Raw genomic sequence first — 23,237 nt, 5'->3', positions numbered from 1 at the left:
TACAAGACAGTGTGTATTGCGTATTTCCAGGTCATAATGATTAAAATGACGGCATTCCACAAAATCATTTTCCCCGGAGATAAAAATGTACACTTTTGAATTTTAGAAACATTACTTGAAATAAATCAACGAAGTTTTCAGTACCGGTACACTATTTATTTATTGTGATAATAATAACATCATATTACATATAAGAGGTGATACAACACGTTATAAAATTCACTATATTGACACAATTCGTTACCATTGCTTCGCGTATAAAGTTTTGTCTACACTATCAAACGAGTTTGACAAAAAAAGTGCGATGTGCCCAAATATGGTAGTGATATGACATCATCATGTCCATATATGGGCACATCACATTTTGTTGCCACATAAACTTTGATAGTGTAGACAGAGCTTAACACGCGTGTAATCATTGTCGTTCACCAAAAATGGTGTGTTCTACCACACAAGGTATCATCAGAATTAAGGGTTTTAATTTGGTGCTGCTACACGCGAGTACAGACAGAAAATGAAACATTGAGGTTCAGTTGAATATTTAAACTGTATATTTTAGAGACTTACATGTTAGAACTCATTGGAAAACATTTAAAATTTAAAATTTTATAATATCAAGAGAAAAATTAAAAACAAATTGTTTGACAATAGCTTCCTATTAAAGATGTATTTTCCCCCTGAACAATAATAAACAAATTAACAATTGTTTATGCCATTTTAATGTCACATAAAATTTGACCAAAAATTGGATCGAAAAAAAATAATATTATTTACCTGAAAAAACGGTAATTTAAAGCAAAAAAATAGTCAAATTGGCTCTCAGCCAACGGGTTTTCGGTTGAATTTAACCCTTTATTTTGTCATTTTATATGAGAAAACATTTTCTTTTTTTTTTTACAGAAGTAGGGAGTAACTTTACAAACTAACTACAACATAACCTATTTAAAGTCTGATTTAATTAATCTTCATTTTTTATGTTTTTGGGGTACACTGTTACATCTTTAAGCAAACACTAGTAATGTTTACATCAATATTAATGTTATTGATAAAATTATCGTCTGCTAGGAACTCGATCGTCTGCCACGAACGCGATTGTCTGCCATTGTCGCCGTCATGTCGTAGGCCTAATACTATAATATTACCCGACAAAAATATTGGTCAACTAAGCCCGTGTTTCCGCAGTCATAACAATAATTATCGGTTAATTTTTTTAACCAATCTGGTAATTAATTTTAAAATCACTAACGCAACAATTTTGTCTGTCAAGTCAAATATTAAACATTATCGCATTTTATCCGATAATTATCTGATTAAAAGGAGATAACAATTATCGGTTAATTTTCTCGAGCGGACTTGGTTAAACCCCATTTCCACGGGAACTTATCGCTAATGTTTTTTTAGCTGCGGAAACACGGCGTAAAAACTACATTTACCGTCGTCGTCGGTTAAAGTCACTGTAATCGTCATTTTATTAACATTTTAAATAGTTATATGAATAAATTAAATTAAATACAGTATACACATCTTGTAATATTGATTGGTCATCTCATTTACGAGCTTGCTTAAAGTTGCGATCAATGATATCTTATTTTTCATCTCAACTTGAAACCACGCAACAGAGTTTGTCATTAAAACTTGGTCCCCAATAGAGACGCAACGCAAGGACGTAGGCGCAACGTCAATAATCCATCGCTTGTGATTGGTCAAATCACTTGGTCTAAAACTTTACAGATATAGCTATATTATAATAATATATTTTTATTATTATATATGTACAGTAATATAAAATGTACAATTAATGACATTATAATCCTTATCACCAAAAAAAGTGCTGGTCATCTTTTTGTCAGTTTTATGGCAGTTTTTACAATCTTATTTTAGAAAAATAGCACCTCTCAAAAGTTAAGTTTCGCAGTGACTTAAATTGAAAGTACGACTGCGAAATGTCTAAGATACAGCAACCTATTCATTATTACGTAGTTGTAGGCCTATACTGACACTGAATTTCCTTCTTACGCAAACGCACAGTATGACTAACTCAAACAATGGTTTCTTTCGTTGGCACCAATAAAACATAAATTGATCACATCGAACGAAGGTCTGCAAAATAAATTACATCTAAGGTAAGACTACCATTACAGTAGTTGTATACAGTCTCACGGTTTGTTGAGTTTTTGTCTTAACACGCAAACTCGGAGTATGTGAAAATTAAATCACAACAAACAAACAAATTTCGTTGGCGGCAGTACAATATAAATATTACCTAATAAAATGGCCACCGAATTGGCCAGATTGATTTTCTAAAAACCTTTTAGATTACAGTTTGTATTTCATAGTGTTGTTTTATGTATGTGTACGAGTAATTGAGCGCACACTCTTTATATTCGTAGGGCGTTATCGATTTGCGACGACCGACGACCAACGTACTGTGCGCATATGCGGGGATATTGGGAAGGGTTTCCTCACCCCTTACCTCGATGCTTTGATGGTTTCGCCCAGACGACAAACGACGACATCGATTGACCTGAACTAGTTAGATCGTCAGTCGTCGGAAATCGAAACTTACCCCCCCCCCCCTAGATAGGCGCTGCGTCATGAATCAACGCGCAATTATGTTCCTTTTGTGCGCCGCCGCGATAGTAGGCCTACACCGTCAACTAACATTGATGAATCGAAAAATTGTTGTATTGTTTTGTGATCTATTACGTCCAATTAATGACGTCATTTGATACTTCATGTGACATTAAGAATTCTTAATACGATAAAACAATCGAAACTAAATATGTGCGACATTTTCTTTGACAATTTAATTAAAGTAATAATATATAGATTTAAAAATATAATTGGACGCAATGATTAATATTATTTATTTATTTTTATTAATTTCCGTTTCTTGACTATGTCTTAATTGTCGAGAAATCTTTTAGAAAAGAGAACATAATAATGTTCGTTGTACTACTATAATACTACCGAATGTGAGCCTAATATTATATCAATGTGGTGACTGGAAAGAGGTATGGTTTTGGAATTTTAATTTATTGATTGTTTTAAATGTTTTAAAGTTGAAATATACAGACACATTGGCAGGCACCTATAGTGCTAACATCGATTCAAATTGAATGATGCCTTTTTTAAAAATCAGTTCACTATTTATTTATAAAAGTATTTTTGCTCCAGTAGCTCAAACAAAATAATGTTGACATTATAAATTATTATGGCTAAAGTTTAAGTACAGTATAGAATATCTTATAATTATACATAATTGCACCTGCTGCTATTACACTTAGCCCTATTTTTTTATACATTAAAAAACACGTTTGTATTGTACGTTGTTCTTAAGCTTGGTTCCCACGAAAGGATTAAAGCTCTGTCTACACTATCAAAAGGTGTGATGGTAGCGCAACGCAAGCGAGTTAACAAGCGACAGTTCAAACAAACTCAAACGAACAATCCATCGGTTGTGAGAGTGGTCAAATCACTTCTGTTGCGCTTTTCGTTGCGTCAAAAAGTACAGTACAGAACCAAGCGTCAACTTTCCTCCATCGTGTTAATATCACGAGTTAAGGAGATGGCTCAACGAGATTTTAATTTAATTTTAGTGAACAAATATACAAAACGTCGGCGTACTGCTGCAGAAACGCGTCTAACCAAGTGTTGAAACGTATGGTTACTACAAAGAGACGCGTTCTCTTTATTATGAGTGACGCCAACCCCAGTTAAACGATTTATGAGTGTCACGTCTAAATGTGTTTACATCCGTAGTCGTATCTAAACACGTCTTCGTTGATATCAGGCCGTCAGCCGTCATTGTCAATCAACTCCAGCCTCTAATTGTTTTGTTATACTGTTTTCAAATAAATACGCTTATGTACATTTATTTACAAAACTACTTTCTACACATATATGTATAAAACAAAATCATTCCAACTGCTAAATTTAAAGTACACATATCCCTGGCATAACTGTTATACAAACCAATATATATCTTTAAATTCCATTAAACTGTCAATACAAATAAGTTCGCACTTAAATAGAACTTAAGGTGATTCCACGTTAATACACTATATAATATTTATAAACTATATAATATTTTGTTGTGTTTATGCATTATGACTTACATGATATGTATATAACATAAGGTAATTTAATGTTTATTACAGTTATCAAAACTTTTATAGAAGGTAAATCAGACTTCTTTCAAACCATTTTAGCAATAGTGTTTAAAAATACACTTCTTCCTACCGTGTACACTTGACCAGGGGGAAAGTGTATTCAAAAGGAACACACTGGTTTAGGATAGTTGCTTCAACCATGAAAAACAGTTGTTGCTGCATACTTTAACAGTCGTTATTCTTGTACGGAGAATGGGCCTTCAGTTGTATGTACTCTTCTCCGCATCGTTTTATCCGTCTCGTGCTCTCGTCTGATGAAATCTTCGTAACCGACGTACCTTCACGTTTCATCGTCGCCTTATAATCGTTCGCCGGTGGATGTTTAAAATGATTACAGCTTAAGTACATTAAAAAATATGCTCTGAAATTTTTGCTCATTAGACATAATGCAATTGGATTGATGGTGGAATTTAGTGACGCTAAAATAATCGCCGCCATTTGTAGATGTTCGTACGCGGCGGAATTCGCTTCATATTCTTCTTCAGTTATAAATTCGGATTTTAAACTGTAGACAACGTATGGTAACCAGAGTACAGCAAATAGTAAAACGAGCACAAGTATAATCAATGCTAGCCTTTTTCGATCTTGTACCTGTCTTGACACCTGGCCATCTCCGGGCATTTGCTTTGAACTACGATACAAAATAAAGGCGATCCGTATGTAGAAAACGCATAGCAGTAGTAATGGTACAACGTACATTAGCAACATGCGAATTGATTCGAAGACACGTGCCTCGGTAGTATTATGCTCTATGTGGTAACAAATGGCCATGTTATTCCCAAATTGCTCTAGATTCGTTAAAAAAAACATAGACGATGCGGCGGTGATTGAGACCATCCATATAATAACAATGGTGACAGCCGTACGGAATCGTGACGCTTTGCGCTCCATGGGTTTAACGATCGCCTGGTAACGATCGACGCTTAGAGCCACTAGCGTAAAAATCGAAACGCCCATTGACATCAAATGAGTGAAGTTAATAAACACGCATCCCGTGTGACCTAGCGTGAAATTCCCGCCGTTTAGATCCACCATTGTATTGATTATCACGGATGAGAACAACATAAATAAATCCCCAAATGCCATGTTGCATATAAGTGCGTTTGGAATTGTTCGCATTGACGCGTTAGATAGAACAATAACCATTAGTAACGCGTTACCAATTATGCCTGTAATTCCGATCAGTAAATTAAATGACATGAGTGCTATTAGAGGTAACGTCATAGCTCCGCCGCCGTCAGGAGGACTTTCTGTTCCGTTTTCTTCCATTGGTGCTGCTTGTTCTGAAATGACAGAAAACTTGGAGTAAAATAACATGGTTTTAGAAACATTAAGTCAATACATCAAATAAATCGACCGTTTACGATTTTCTTATAAAATACCCAGACGCGCTTTTAATTTAAATGGGCACGGTGAAAAGTTGATATCTTGTCTAACATTTCTAAAATTGACATTAGAAGTCTATAATAATAATAATTTATTTAGAAGCTACACTTTTGAAAGAGTTGCGTCCAGAGTAAGTAAAATTAAAGTTAAAGAAAAAAAAATTAATAGGCCTATTCACAAGGAAACTAAATGATGTACAAGAGATAAAAAATAACATTAACAAAAGTAATACAGGATTTTAAAATCATTTTCATTGTTGATTTCTCTTCTCTATTTCCATGCCCGTCTGGTGAATCCTTTACAAAATCTATCGAATGCAACTTCAATATTTGTAGGAAAATCAAGTACAGGTGAACCAAGTCTAAACCGTGTAACAATATTGCTTTTATTATAGCTTATCACACTTCACAATCACCTTTGATTAAAACTAGTGTACACAAAAATATATCTTAATCAAGATAAGTGCTTCTGTTAATAACCAACACAATGCTGATTGTAATTAGTTTCAGTTTTAATTAACACAGCAAACATTTTAATTTGTAAACAAACTAATTTCTGAAAGCTCGCAATTATAACATATCTAAAGAACACAAATGGAAGTTATAGGTTCAAATATTATACAGTATCAGTCTCTTTACTTGGAAATGCAATGTCATTTTCTAATGCCTGAAACATTCCAAGGCGAAAGCCTTAGAATAGAACGGGGGAGATTAGACTTTTAATATCGTTAGACTAGGGCTCTTGGAAAATCTACCTTTAAACATTAGACACTCACTCAAAGCGCACTTGTTCCGGTGGCATTGCGTTCCGGTACACATTGATCGCTGGAGTCGCGCAATACACATCATGAACTATTTAATATTGATTGACATTGGCTTTGAACTTTTGCCAGTTAAGCAAGACTTTCACAAGATCTTATAACTTTAGTCAAGGCGAACTCTTGTTTCAAATCGTCCCCAGGCTTACGGGGGACAGTTTAAAACACACTGTCATTTAAGAGGTTTTTAATCGTTCCCACCAATGAACAATCAGAAAATAACACTGTTCTTTAATTAGTTACAGTTTGAATTATGGTCCAAAATTATATAGCATTCCATTTCCAGGTTCAAAGGGAGCCGGCTTCACTCACCCAATAATGCATGGCTTATGATTATTGCGCATAGCTTCAGATTTAATATACTGTAGGCCTACCGTTATAATTTGTAAATGACGCCATGAATAGATTAAATGTACAGTATGAATTTTAAACTCGGAGTCACTCTTTAAGTTGGCATATTACTTTTAGACAATTTTTTGATAGCGCCCGGAGGCTCCCTTTAGGTTGGTATATTACCCTTATACAACTTTTTGACACCGCCCGGTGCCACCCTTTAAGTTGGTATATTTCTTATACAACTTATTGACAGCGCCCTCATGATGTTTAAACCCCGAACGATTTGGTAAAATTTTGTCTTGAGTTTAATTGTTTGTGACATCTTCCAATTTATACAAATAAATTACATCAAATACCATGGTTCAAAACTGTCATTATTATTGTATTTTTACACGAAACCAGCCTCCGGCGTTCTTGCTTGTATAAGAATAGCAAATCCCTTACCCGTTAGTATTACGTTGGCGCTAACTGTATTCTGAAAGGTTAATGAGAGCAAGATTGTCATAATATCGATCTTTTACTGAGTTTACTAAAGTCAACATTATCTAAAGCCTGTTTTCCACTAGGCAAGATGTTCGCACGAATCGAACATTCCTAAGTTCTCTCTCATTGGTTGATCAATTTTCTCTTTATAACGGTAAGCGGAAATCTGAATACGTGCGAATAAACATAATGTGGAAAGAACGAGTTGTTTCCCTCAGTATAGCACTTTTCATTCATTTATTTATCAACAGTTTGAGATTATTCAAACACAAATTGAATAATCAAAAATAAAAATAGGCCTAATGCATTATCGAAATGTTACCCCTCAAATTTCATCCGCGAGTATCCCGCGTTTTTACTGGACTTTACCTTTGCTGAAGTACTGGTATTCGTCATATTAAATACTAATATGTTATAATACGGCAAGTTAAATCGTGCATAATTTGATCCATCGCGTGTTGTTGATGTTTACCTTTGCTAAATTACTAAATCATTTTCTTCAATCATTCATTTTTCTCAATCTGTTAATACTCCAAGTTCAATCGTGAATGTTACCTCGCGACTGTCCCGCGTGTTGTTGATATCTACCTTATTCAATCTATTAATACACCTGGTCAGCAAAGATCTGCAACTCTGATCGAACACACAATTTAAAATATTCTTGACTCGGTAGGCCTATAATTACATTAGAAATTCAGTCAATTTCAAGTTATTAAACATAGTTAATTTGTAAATAATAATATAAATAATGGAATTCTTGATTATTTATGATTTTTTTTCTATGACATAATTCAGTTAGTGAATCAACCAAAGCTGCATGGACCCGTTTCTACTAAGCAGGAGAAAAACGGATTTATATCCTATTTTGACATAACGTTATTTTCGTTGCAACAGAAACGGGTCCACATAACAACAACCGATTTTAAATACGGTTTTAGAAAAACCCATTTTGGTTCTGGCGATCTATATCTATCTATATAACCGACTGTAAAAACCGTTTCTGTGGATTATATTTTAGCTGCAACGCGATCTTTTTTTGTAAAACCGATTTTGTTCTTTTGGGTGTTGTCAATAGAAACAGGCCCTTTATTGTTATACGCATTATACTTTCGTATCGCGTCAAAGAATTGCCTTGATAAAGAATATTGTATCATCCGAAAGCTCGAGCGGTATTCTCTTTCTGGCTGTTTTACTTTATCGATTTGATTTAGCTGTCTGCTTATCTTATTTGTATCTCAATTGAGATCCAGCCGCTGATACCAACACCGTTGTCATTTTTTAGTAATTTACTCTACTAATTTTTAGCATCATTAAGTATTTATTTATGCCGTTTCAAATCATGTTGAAGATTGTCTTTAATTATTATAATCGATCGTATTGTTAAGTCTTAACGGTTTATTAAGAATGCCCATTAGACAGCTGATGCTACAACGAACAAGAACTCTCGCCATGTCTATCTTGTTCATCCTTGATTTTCCAATTTTCTAGCTTGTCAATGTAGATTATTAAGTCGTGTAAATCGATCGTATCGTACGGTTTATTTATTCCTAATCGTTACAAGTTCTTGTTTTATCATTTCACACCATTTGGAAAACGTTCTTGCTACAAATGTCGCTCCTACATCTGCGATTAAATCTGATTCACTTTAGAGTTTATCGATTCTAACAGCATTGTGAAAATAAGTGGATATGTTCTATCGGAGTTCATATTTCTGCTATTTGTTTCAAAGCTCTTCATCTAAGTTCATTTCTGAAATTATTCAACCTTATGTTCCTAAGCGGTCTCTGAGATCTAGATCTGAGTCTCTTCTTGCCCATATATTTCATCCTTCCACTAAGTTTTATGGAAATCGTTCATTTTCTTCGGCATCCGTTTCTCTATGGAATGCGTTGCCTATTAAAATCCGTCAGGCTACTTCCACCAGTGTCTTCAAATCTCTCCTCAAAACCCACCTTTTTAATTTGTAATTTTTCTAAATTTTCTGTCTTTGTAAAGCGCATTGAGGCTTTCAGCATAATGCGCTATATCAAGTACCAGTTATTATTATTATTATTATTATTATTATTTCTACAAATGCGTTCGATCACTGTGAAATCAGAAGTAAAATGAATGTTTAATTAACACAAAAAATGTGTGAAGTGGGCTTGTAAATATCTGCCAATTCAAATCTTTAAAATATCCAATCCCACAATGTATCTACCACAAAATCACTATATTTCAAAGAGCGCTCTGCTACAGCAAAAAACGACTGTTACCGTACTTGTACGTCCCCTACCTATTCACATTTTTGAGCCGCGTGTTTGTTTTAATCGTAGTTTTTTAATGGTTATTTATTAAAATAATTAAGAATCATTAAATATTCTACTGCAAAGATTGCATGATCACTATCATCGTAATGCGTGTAAAGCGATAGAATTTAAATTATCATATGCTGGTACATTAAAAATAGCTTAGGCCTAACTAATATCCGGTAATATATTAAATCCCTCACAAAAGAAAGAATTCAAATCTCGGACGTGAAACTAACAAAAGACAAGAAATGCCAGTGTATATTTGATCGGAATCTGTGAATATGTACGATAGAGTTAGTTTAAACAGGGAAAAGTGAAATTAATTAATCGTAATTTCACTCTTCTTCTTGGTTTAAGGGCTATGGTAAAATCAGACCGGACTTTTGCCATTTATGAACATTCACACGACAGACACCCGATGCTTAGTGCTGTAACTCCACATACAATGGCTATTTTCTACTATTATAGGCAAATTCCATTGGTTAAGTTTAAAATTAAAAGGTCTATGATACAGGTTTTTACATTAATGATGCTGTATCAGGGACTGATGCATGATACTGAGCAATAGATACGCTATGCGAAGATAGGCGTATCCATTATAGTTTATAATTAGTTTGAATTGTACGTGCTTTCTTGATTTTATTATAATAAACTAGTTTGAAAAAAAAGTGTGATGTGCCCAAATATGGCAGTGATATGCTTAAACATGGTAGTGATATGACATCATCATGTCCATATATGGGCACATCACATTTGTTTGTCGCATAAAGTTTGATAGTGTAGGCAGAACTTAAAAGACCACTACTAATAATGCCGTACAATGGCCTCATACAATCGCCGGTTCAAAATTAATTATTTTCCTGATGTTTGAAAGATAATGTATCAACGCACACACTAATGACACGTTTCTCATTGCAGTATTTGTACTTTTTTTTTTATCGCAGATAAGCAATTAATTATTTATTGATTATGTTCCTTGGCAGCAGAGCAAAAAAACATAATAAGGATAATTTTACATCACTTGAATCTCGTAGGCTTCAAGTTTGTTTATTTATTACCAGCCTGCCATCACATAGTCTAATTTTAACATGTTGAGATGTACTGTACCTAATTGATTTAGAATAGATTATTTGTGGTTTGGCTTAGCAAATTACGTTTTCAAGCTTAATAAAAAAAATCTAAAGATTACCTTATCATTCATGATGCAAATATTACATATGGTTTTTTTTCAAATTGATAAAATACCGTAATATATTTTCTAGAATTATGGCGGTACAATAAAGGTGAGTTGTAAGATATAACATATACTTTCTTACAAATAGAAATGGTACTTTACGACAAGTAAAGTAACGACTTCAAGTTAATTTCGTTCGTAGTTTACTGTTAGTTAAAACAACGATAGCCTATTACAAGTGTACCATACACCGATCGACCGGCAGCAGCAATGAACCATGTGAACACATCTACATTGAATTTTATACTGTTATACGTTGCCTTACCATTCGTATATATAGTATACATAATAAGATAATCATCCATAACAAAGAGTAACTATATCACTGTAAAAATAGTGATTAGATCTTAAACATGTATTTTGTACTCACTCCACACGTTTAGCCTTAAACATGTTTAGATATGAACATGTTTAGCTTCTAAATACATTCTAAACATGTAGTCTGTATCCAACTCAGCACATCAGTGACGTGTTGATTGTTAAACACGTGGAGCCATATAAAGACACGTTTAGGTTTTAAACGTGTTTAATTTGCCATGTTTGGAGCTCATGTGTGGAGCTTTTTCCCGCCACAATAAAATCATATGCACGCAACGCTAAACACGTACACCTAAACATGTTGACTGAACATAATAGTCACATGCTGACTGCTAAACGAGTGGAAAAACAACATGTAGCTATAAACCCGTTTAGGTTTTAAACACGCTAAACATGTATCTCGTGTTTAAAAGCTAAACGTGTGGAAAAAGTGTGTACAAAATAGGTGTTTAAGATCTAAACACTATTTTTACAGTGTAGTGCCATCGCAGTTGATACAACATCACAGGAAAATAAAAAATACAGACATACATATAAAGAAAATTGCACAAATTAGTATAAACAGTTTTATGCAATATACTTTAATAGTACAAACTATGTTCTTATGTACTTTTAAGAGGCAATGCTGCGGATTAAACTGCTGGTACTCATTTTCTAGTGTCTGACTAGACTCCATCCTAAGCCGCATAATCGTAAACATTATGTGAAGAAGGTTTTGTAGCTACTTACCCCCAACGATTAGAGAACGTAATGTGTCGACAGACGACAAACAACATATGCGATGTGAACTAGTTCTTATTGGAAGCCATGCGTATAATTTATATTGATGATAGACCTATATAACATATAGGTATGGGGGAGGCGGACATATTCGGCACATATAAAGTTTCCCCAGCAATAAGAGTTAGCCGTATAATGTTTTTTTGAAAGTGTCCCTTTAATAGGAATGTCCCCATGCGGGGCCCTTCGTCCAAAACTCGTTTATTTTACTGAGTTGGTAATGAAAACGTAATTTAGCTATCGTGTACATCATATTAAGTACATATTTAGGCTTAGTCAAGTAATTCCGATCCCCATGTGAAGGAGAATTTTCGACCACTTATCCTAACTCTACTGACGTCACCGCAATAATATTACAAAAAGATTACTATATAACGCGATCTGTTTCAGCAATAAACAAAATCGTGGGGTCATACCGACAGACAGGAAAAATGACCTAATCCTACTTTTCACATGAAATATTAATGTATGTTGTAAAACAAGATTATGTAAGTCTTGAAAATGAAATTAAAATTTGATAGATTTAAGAATATCATCAATAATCAATCAGTAACACATCGAAAGTGATTTATATAAATACAAGTACGGTCACCCAGAGGTGACACCGATGGAAAATAATCGGGCCAGGCGCTTCGTCTCCGTTTCGTAACACACGGTAATGATTGATGCTTAGCCTACAGCATGCCGCGTTGCCTACGAAGTTTAAGTTGTCATTACGTAAAAAGCAAATGTTTCAAGTAATTTGTAGGTTCATGTTATTGAAAATGTCACTCATATTATTGGGACATAAAACTAGCAATTTCCAACTAGCTGTTACAAGTAAACAGAGTATAGGATCGGTAAGTTGCATCAAATGAGATATGTGATCTGAATCTGTGCAGTCAATTACACAATAATGGCCATTTGTACATAATTGTATTGCTAAAATTGTAGTATTATTTTAAACAATAATGTATTACTATTCTGAGAAATTCTACTTGCGTCCTAGCGTATAGAAAATGCTTTAAACGGCACTAAGTGTATAGGCATCTTTAATGTTTGTACAGTAGGGTAATAAAATAGTACTAAAGTATGTCAGAGGTTATAACTTATATAAGTATACATTAATGTTAAGACATTGACATATTATACACGACGAATTATATTACTTAGGGCAATTATAGTCCATTTATCTGTACCTAAAATAAATGCTGTTTGAGGTCTTTCCTATGCAATTTTAACAAATATTAACTTTAAAAAAGTATTAGAACCTGTGGCCGTATTCACCATTCATACTTAAGTCAGATATTTCCTTTAAATATTAAGTATTTCACTTAACTCAATGACTATTTAAGTATTTCCCTTAAATTGTATGCACTTAGATAGGAGAATTTTTTTTATTTTAATGGTAAGCGTTTCCCTTAGCCTAAGTGTGAATGATGAATACGGCTACTGGCCCCTATTAAGAAGATACTTTCATGACCTGGCAAAGTGTCTTCTTAATGGGATTGGCCGTGGTGTTTAAACAAAATTGCTCGTTTGTTCCACGATAAAGTCTCCCTTGAATAGAAGTTGGCCGTAAAACATATTACTCCTTGTTCATTTCAGAGGAAGTGGCACGCACTTAATAGGGTTGTCCATTTTGTTCATGAATAGAGGTTGGCCGTAGTGTTAAAGAATAGGCCTATATTTCTTCTCCATTTCACGGAAAAGTATATAGGTACTTGATAAGGTTGCCACTGAATAATCGTGTCTCACAGGAGGGGTGACAGCAACTGTATCAACTACTTCCTTTTGTAAAGTGTGATGTGCCCAAATAATGGTAGTGATATGACATCATCGTGTCCATAAATGGGACATCACATTTTGTTGTCACATAGTTTGTATACAGCAGTGTATACAGAGCTTAAGTTAATCATCTTGAATTATACAATGTATGATCATTATTTCAGGTCTTACATCTATAAAGACAGATAGTTCATCTTGAAGCAAAAAGATTGCAAAGGTCATCAAGTGAAAACCCAGCGGGGATTTTAGTTAATAGTTACGGGTGATAGTAATATATAGTTGAGCGTTACACTCTGATTGACATGTCTAATGTATTTTCAGCTACTTTGTTGACCACTTAAAGAATGTGGTTCAAAAATGTTTTCGGTTCAACCCGAGATTGAGACGTGATAATATTATATTTTAATATACTTATACAGTTTCTCCATGGTTGTACACAAAACGAATATGTTTCTTAATTTTGTTTTTAATGCGGCATGTTCCCTAATTTATACTCTTCCAAAACGTTGTACCTGTGACGCAATTATTGGCATATACTTTCAATTAGGTTACCCCGGTCTACAAGGAGCAAAGTGTGTTTAACCGACGTTCTGCTACAGGTCTTAAGAGAGCAAAGACTGTGATAACAACAGTTATACACACTCACAAATGGTTGTTTGCAAGAACACCATGGTTTATAAAAGACATACCATGGTTGGTAAAAGACAGACTGGTTAGGAAAGACAAACCAATTGACAAACCATGGTTCATAACAAGAGTAATGTGGTTAGAAATAGACAAACCATGGTTTACAATAAAAGGACGAACCATGGTTTGTAAAAAACGAACCATGGTTTGTATAAGACTGGTTAGGAAAAGACAAACCAAGACAAACCATGGTTTGTAACAGACAAACCACGGTAGTTAGAGACAAACCATGGTTTATAAAAAGAGCAACATGGTTTGTAAAGAAATACCATGGTTGGTAAAAGATAGGCTGCTGGTTAGAAATAGACAAACTAAGACAAATCATGGTTGTCAATAAAACGACATACCATGGTTTGTAAAGGACAGACTGGTCAGGAAAAGACAAACCATGATAGTAAGAGACAAACCATTTGTAAAAGAAATACCATGGTTGGTAAAAGACAGACTGGTTAGAAAAGACAAACCATGGTTTATAATGAAAAAACGAACCATGGTTTGTAAAAGACAGACTGGTTAGGAAAAGACACCATGGCTTGTAAAAGACAGACTGGTTAGGAAAAGACACCGTGGTTTGTAAAAGAAAGACTGGTTAGGAAAAGACACAGTGGTTTGTTAAAATTAATGAAATCATTATTCAACTTATCATTAATCAACTTATTATTATAAGTTTTCATTAATTGAATAAATGTGAAATGAAATGAAAAAAAAAAGACTGGTTAGGAAAAGACACCGTGGTTTGTAAAAGACAGACTGGTTAGGAAAAGACACCGTGGTTTGTAAAAGACAGACTGGTTAGGAAAAGACACCGTGGTTTGTAAAAGACAGACTGGTTAGGAAAAGACACAGTGGTTTGTTAAAGACAGACTGGTTAGGAAAAGACACCGTGGTTTGTAAAAGACAGACTGGTTAGGAAAAGACACCGTGGTTTGTAAAAGACAGACTGGTTAGGAAAAGACACCGTGGTTTGTAAAAGACAGACTGGTTAGGAAAAGACACCGTGGTTTGTAAAAGACAGACTGGTTAGGAAAAGACACCGTGGTTTGTAAAAGACAGACTGGTTAGGAAAATACACCATGGTTTGTAAAAGACAGACTGGTTAGAAAAAGACACCGTGGTTTGTAAAAGACAGACTGGTTAGGAAAAGACACCGTGGTTTGTAAAAGACAGACTGGTTAGGAAAAGACACCGTGGTTTGTAAAAGACAGACTGGTTAGGAAAAGACACCGTGGTTTGTAAAAGACGAACATTGTTTTTTTTAAATGACGAACTAGAACTAGAATTATTCCTTTACAACCAATGGTTCGTCTTTTACAAAAGGTCTATAAGCCAGTTCACTTTTGGAAAGCAATACAGTAATTCTTATTGTTACGTAAAATGTCTACTTTATTGTATCGTTGCAACAGAAACAAAACTTAAATGACTGTATTAGTGTTTAAACGTTAAATTATACGTCTAAAACACCAGGCTAATGGAGTCTAAGACAGCATTTACACTTTGGTTATTTGATAAAAACATAATGGAAATGGTTCTATAATCGGTATTGTATGTTCAGTTTAGCACTCACTGTTTGCTTGTAATAAGCAATTATTATCAATGTGTACTTATTCGAACCATTTTAATATGTACAGGTATCCCGATTTTTTTTTCATTTTGTAGTATAGGCCTACCTACAAAAATTGGCTTTATAATATACTGTATAAATATTGTCAATCGGCTATATAAACATTATGTCTGGCTGCGACAATACCAACAATATACTGTACTATGAATATATTCTCCGTGACGCGGGATAACCAAACAATTGAGGAAGCCAAGCCAAAATCGAAATTCAGTCAACAAGTTTAGGGGCGTGGAACTGATCGTGTCGCAGCCACAGATAAATCTTTTGTTGATAACCTTGGTGTATTTAAACACTAATTAGCAAGGTGGGTGATTACTTAATGGTTTTGTACTTAAAGGGGCATTACTGATTTGCAAATACTATTAAATTATTAACGAAGTTCATCTGATAAATGGCTCAGTAAAAAGAAAATTGCAACAAACTGCATGGTCTCATTAAACAATGGAGTAATTAGCCAAACGTATGGCGTATGTTCCACTGGGCTAGGCGAATTTGTTTCCACAAATCGAAAGCGTTGTCTAAAGCCCTTATGATGGACAGCCTTTATAATGGAAAGCTCCTATTGCGGACAACATAAAACTCTATAATGGACAGATTTCACCAAACCCGATCAAAAAATATGCAGCCAATCAGAGCTCATAAACGTTCGATTCGCGTGAATTCAGCATACTCCTTTAGGAGGGGACACTATAAACGAAGGGAAGTATATATTTGAACACTCAATCTCTATTGCAAGGGGAACTTTGTTGGGTCCCGAAGTTTCTGCCGTACGAAAATAATATGAAAACATACTGTTTATTATATAATAGCAAGGTGACCAACTAGCATAGGTGTTTAGCACCTGTTTGGTCTTTCCTTACCCCCTTTTATAATTGTTTTGTTTTCTTTGTAATGTATATGGCAGAAATTGAATAAATAAAATAATTAAAATAAAATAAAAATATTATATATACCACATTTTCTTTTCGTTACGTGGTAACATAGAGATATTATCTATGGGTTAACAACCCACCCTTTAAAAGCGAAGTATTCATTTATTCACAAAGGACAATGGGCAATTGTTTCATGTTTTTATTTGTTTACTCTGTTTATTCTATTCAGTATTACTATTATACGTACGTGATATTTTCCAATACAGTGGGGACACATTTGGAACCCAACGAAGTATCTCATCAATAAGGATACCCGCTCGCGATATTTCTTTTCGTACTACATAAGTTGGGGACCCCTCATAAAACGTCACAAAATAAACATGAACATTCATTAGTGATATCCATAAGGGTTGACGTAAGAATTGAACTACAATTCCCTAATGCAAACGCATCTTGTCGAGCCGTCTGTGTGGTCAAGTGGATTATATCCCATGTGCAACTTCTTTTTACTTTATAGTGAGAGAGAGATTATTTAGAGGGTTAGGTTTAGTTATATTTAGGATGTAGTTGGGCTATCTTTCACATAAAGGGTCCCCAACTTATGTACGGAAAAAAAATCGTTTCCCGCTCATTCATTCCACGAGAAGTACATCCTTAATGGCGGAATTCTATTATATAATAATTGATATACTAAATTTGTCAAGCTACATTTTCGACCAGCACTTCTGTATTGTTTTCCTAAGTCATTCAGTAGGCGCTCTTATATTATTTTAATCTGCACACAAGTTCGTGTTGCGAGAAAGATAAACATTATACGATCGTGATCTGCCATCATTTAATTAAATGTAATGTGTTTACTTTGAACACTGTCTTTGCATAACCTAACAAGAATACCATTGATCAATTTAATTACAATAGTGCTTGTAGAATTACTCAACAATAAATACATGTGTTGAACCAACTGCTGAAACATGTACTCAGCAATCAATGGTTATTCTTATTCAAATAATGAGGCAATGCATACACAATGTGTATATATAAAATACCGTTGATACGGTAATACAAATGGATACATAGAAGAAAAGATGTATAAAATCACAATGTGAATTGGGTGCGTACAATCGGTTACAGTCCTAATTATAGTAAAACATTCTTATTATACATTTTTGTGAAATACATTAAAACTCCTTCTTTTGGGACACACCTCGTGGGACGCTTTCCCGTAAACGGAACACTATTTCATACAATTTTTAAAATTCTCGTTTTAGGATTAGTTGTGATACTGTTTTGGCCATGATAAACAAATATAGGCCTATACAAAGGTTACATTGTCATAAATAGTTACATTAACTTTTCAGTATCAGTGACCCTAGTATTGAACCGAAAGAGAAGGCTTTAACAAAGAAATATTAGGTGGTGTATATAGCTATTCTTTTCCATACCCGTTTTTCTGTGTACAAAACTACACTCCCAACGTTTTGTAATAAAACTTTATGAAGATGCTATGTTTGTTATCAGAATGTCACCTAAGCTATTAAATACAATCCTGAAAATAATTGAATTAAAATAATAATATGTATAAAAAGTCAATTGATATATTAAAATTGAATAATTTTGTTAAAATGTACGATTTACCATTTTGATCTAATTGACTTAGTTTAACATTTTTATTATATCACTAATGATTCCGCTCTTTGACTTACTATTCTTCAAAATGTTCAGTCGTTTTTCAACTTTTAACTCTGGAAGTTTTTTTTAACACAACAAGATAAAGGTAACTAGACCTATATAGTACTTACAGTGAAATGTATTTAAGAATCTCCAAACTTAAGACAATATTTTCAGCTGAAGTTATTTCTACCAGTTCGACTGAATTCCAATTCTAAGTTCTTTCAATTTGTTATCAATCAAGGAAAACACAAGAAGCAATTTGACGAACGAACAACACACCGTCTCACATACAAGTGGCGCGCTCACTCCTGCTGTTTTTACTATTCGATTCCTCAACATCATTAACGACTAAGTATTTATTGTATTGTCACCGGTAGCAGCTGACGTCATCTTAGAAATACCTAGCTTGTTTTTGATTGGTTACTAGTGGGATGCGACTGCGGTAGGTTGAGTGAGCTCTCATGCTGTCGGAAGAATTACGGTAGTTTCTCCAAAGTATAGATGAAGGAATTTGTTGATTGATTATATATTATTTGATATTGATTGATTGCTTAGGGATTTATCGATTATATGGTTGGGCGACTTGCTATTCTGATAAATTAATTGATTGCCGATTGATTGATTGATTGGTTCATTCATTCACAATAAGGTTGCATTCCGTTTAACCTACCAGCTATTGTTAAGGTGTAAATGCCGGTTAGTAGGCCTACACAACTCACAGGTTATGTTATAATAGACAATAAAACCTAAATATTAGATATTGCCAAATGCATCAAAAAGCTTGATTAATGAGTGGGCTAGAATCCATCCTCCAGATTAGGCCTACTAGCTAGCCTAGCGCCCATCATGTAGACCACCGAGTTCATTTGGGTAGATTTGAATGCTATGAACGCCAATAAAATTAAAATAAAGTAAAAATATATGGTACTTACAAACCTGGCAGGCGTAATTGTATGATACTGACATACAACGAGAAAAAAAATTAATTAGTTTTCATTCTTCACTTGGTGATGAGACAATGGTATCCACTGAAGAGCCTCCAATCTAAATAAGCTGATTGAAAACCAAAAATATAACTTAAATTTCATTTTAAGATTCGCTATTTTAATACAGCTCAGCTTTTCATGACTGTTTCTCATTAAAACAGCTTCTGAATTACAATCCGAATGGTTTATGAAAAATAATGAAAAACAAAATATAGTTTCAGTATATTATCTCGTTATCGAGGCATTCTTAGAGTGGGATCATAGGCTATAAATGTGATTATATATCATAATGGAACATTATAAGGAGGTTATATAACGAAGTATCTACGATAATATCTATTGCTATCGAGACTCGATCCATAAACGTTTGCTATAAACCAAGCATAGCAAAACAAGATACAGACTTAGAATCAAATATTTATACTTACTTTTTTTTTCTCATATTTCATTCGCATATTTGCCATTTGTGTGTAGCGCTGTAAAGACATAATAAATACATTATTAAATGGAATTTAACTGACAGATTATCTAATGGGCAGAACGACGGGAGCTCTGACAGCCTCCATAATTGTGCAGGGATGACACGCCGATTCGGACAAACTATACAGAGTTTATAACCAAATGACAGTGTCGAGTTTGTACCCCACGACAGTTCGTGCCATTGTTGGATTGTTCGTACGCGGAGGAAGACGATGTGTAGAAAACATGAATTATCTACCTCACCACAAATTACAGTAGGCCTACTACACGATTTAGATGAGTTTGCAAGAGGTAATATTTATTGCTTAAGCTTGGTTCATACTAAACAAGAAATATTTGTTACAAAAAACGCTGCTCGACATTTTAAAATTAATCATTGTTCTTTCTTCAGATATATTTATGATTAATTATTAAAAAGATGTCCTTTAATCGCAAAAATAAATACAAATCAAAGATAGTTCTTTAATTATGAATCACATGCCCATTTAAAAATTGTCAATTTTGAACTTCAATGTGCTGTGTGTGTGACCTCAGCCTCTAGGCATGCAACTGGATACCCTCTAGAGACAACGTGCATTCTCTCTTTTCCCAGACGTTTTTTGGGTCCAGCAGCTGGGATCTATAAATTATAGTCGAGTTTACCAAGTCGCAAAACTGTCGGCCTTAGATACTATAACTGCTACTTGCTTTAGCTTCTGAATGAGTAGTCCTCATGGAACGTAGCGGGCTAGAGCAGCAGCGTGAAAAAACACGTCACGACGCAACGTAAAAAATACTCTTCTATCAATTTCGCAACCCCCTCTTATGAGAAGTTGACTCATCGTTGTTGCGACATACGCAAAGAAGAAAACTTCTACCACAATGCGTCCCCCCATTATATAACGCAAAGTCATGTTCTTACGCCGGCACTGAGTCGATACGTACGTCTACGTTTTTGCGTTGGTTTACGAAACCCGGAACAGAACTCTCATCCGTACATACGTCGTTTAATCTTTTTGGATCCAAATTAAAGTTTTGCTTAATTTCTGATTACGTATGTCAGCCATGGTGGCCACACACAGATAGACTTAGGCTACGTAATGGCTTTTTAAACCGCTGCTAAGCCTATAACTTCGTGACAATTCATGCTAACACCATATAAACACATTAGGTGACAGGTTACAATCTTCATTGACAGTTTCAAACATTAGTGAACCAAAACATGAATACAAATATATTATATACATTAATTGATATAGGCCAACGTTACATTGAAAACACCTCAAAAGTAATTATGATGGCGCTATAACTGCAATACATTCTCGCATGGAATTTTCTTATAGTTTTAAAATAATCAGTTGCTAATAACACGAAAACATTCGTAACACGATTGGGGCAATATCGTGTATAGATTTAACTTACTTTTGCTGCCCCTCAATACATTGTCCTTAATTCGTTTCATGCGAAAGTCTCTAATATTGTGTTCAAAAGGAGAGGTTCTTTGTATTGTATGGAAAGACTTACAACGCACTGCCTGACACGGGAATGTCAATCACAGACTCAACGAAAACACCAAAACACACATTAATCAACATTCGTTCTAATGCCTAACGTCTAAATTGCATTTATTATAAGTCACCACCTAAACCCACATAATTCAAACAAATTAATAACTATTATTCAATCATTAATTATACTAATTGTATAAATACTTGTTTTTTAAAAACACGATACAATCTTAATATATGCAGATTATCGTCTTTGCTTATGAGCACAATGTTATGGGTAGTTTGTTTGGCGTATTGTCGTTTAGGATAGTGGTAGATCACACATTGTATTTGATAGTATAGATATTAGGTGAATGTTTTAAGTTTTCATTGAACTGCATGGTTTGAATTTTGTACGAATGAATTATTGGTGGATGGTATGTATTATGTATTTTTGGCGGATTTGGCTTTCCATAGTTGTGATATATCAACTTAATTGAGTAAAAAAGGCCCCAACAAACAAAACCAGAACGAGTAGAATTAACCATGTTACATGAAATAGAATTAGGTGTAATGTTGTGAGTGCCTGCTTATCTGTCTAATAATATCGAATAATTAGTTAACTTTCCGCGATCGCATGTTACGTATTTGCAAACAACACCGATCACATTTCAGGTCGTATTCCCATGCGGAATTTTCTATGGAAATGACGTTTTTGTTTAAGTTGTTTGTCAAATAGTTCATATAGTAGACCTACTTGTAACTGTGTAATTAAACTTGTCAATTATAAAAATTAATATCAGACCATCAGATTATTATCGACGACCTACACGATTATCAACATATAATAAAAGAGTAACAGATTCACACGCACTAGAGTTTAGCGTACACTTAGACCGAGTTAAGGCCAATTTACACAAGCGGTAACGATAATAACAATAGAATCTATTATTCATTATGAGCATTCTATATGAATCTCTTGAGCAACGAAATAGCTAAATTGCCTCAACAGACTCCACTGGGACATGAATACCACTGATTTCGCATCGTGATATTCTACAAAACATTTGATTTTCATGTTCCCACCTAAATATCTCGGCTATTATAAATCGGATTTTTTTGGATAGTAGCTCCAAATAAACTGTAGACAATACTGAACATTATGATATATGTTTGAAATTGTAAAGTTACAAAAAGTATGTGTCATTTTACGTTTTAAAACTCTTCATCCATTGCCCGCTGACAGTGTGAGGTCAATTTTTTACCTATTTTCTAAAGCACCACAGTGTTTTATTTGCAATTTAAGATCACTTGTAGGTCATCAATCATTTTGGATAGTTTCTTAAAAGAAAGCTGAATATTCATAGATTCCTTACATACTTTTCTTATGAGCATTGGCTTAAAATAGACTGTGTCAAAATAGCAAAATCTATTTTGAAAAAATCTAAAAAATCCTAAAAAAGGCGGCAAAATTCAAATAGGGTTTGCCTGTGTTATCAAGCCTTCACTTGACAGACCGTTGGATTGTGGCTAAGTTTGGGGTTAATTTTTTCATTATATAATTGTAAGTAGCATTTTAATTTTTATATCATTCTAATGTTTGATATATAAGGAACAATTGTTAGGTGTTATTTAGTTCTATATGTCGTGTTTTATATTCACAATTGCCAAATTAAGACACCTATGTTTTAATGATAGCGAGCTGGGATCTACCATTTTTCACTCGGGTAATGGTTATGTTTATCGTTCTGTGACCTGTTTTGTTTAATGAATAGATGGTAATTATTACAAACTCTGGAAATGTTCATACTATACTAGTTTATGTCATTTTAATTTCTTTGGTTAAAAAATGTAATCAATAATCGTGGAA

The 23,237-nt window shown here is 34.1% G+C and overlaps 1 protein-coding gene across 1 annotated transcript; it reads right to left on the bottom strand.

The window, feature by feature from the left end:
- Positions 1 to 3,003: 3,003 nt before the first annotated feature.
- On the bottom strand, positions 3,004 to 18,714 carry LOC144848228 (phe13-bombesin receptor-like). The gene is made up of 2 exons (XM_078704942.1): positions 18,564 to 18,714; positions 3,004 to 5,455 (listed from the first exon to the last, which is right to left on the bottom strand). Exon 2 carries the CDS (start codon positions 5,439 to 5,441, stop codon positions 4,338 to 4,340), a length of 1,104 nt encoding a protein of 367 aa, XP_078561068.1. The 5' UTR covers positions 5,442 to 5,455; positions 18,564 to 18,714; the 3' UTR covers positions 3,004 to 4,337.
- Positions 18,715 to 23,237: the final 4,523 nt, after the last annotated feature.

Source organism: Antedon bifida, chromosome 7, assembly GCF_963402885.1.
Source record: "Antedon bifida chromosome 7, ecAntBifi1.1, whole genome shotgun sequence".
Lineage (NCBI taxonomy): Eukaryota > Metazoa > Echinodermata > Crinoidea > Comatulida > Antedonidae > Antedon > Antedon bifida.
The sequence above is the reverse complement of the archived record's forward strand: the minus strand, read 5'-3'. Positions and strand labels throughout refer to the sequence as shown.

What these genes read in the sequence shown, in the direction of transcription:
- LOC144848228 (XM_078704942.1), bottom strand. Translation starts at nt 5,441, where the DNA reads ATGGAAGAAAACGGAACAGAAAGTCCTCCTGACGGCGGCGGAGCTATG.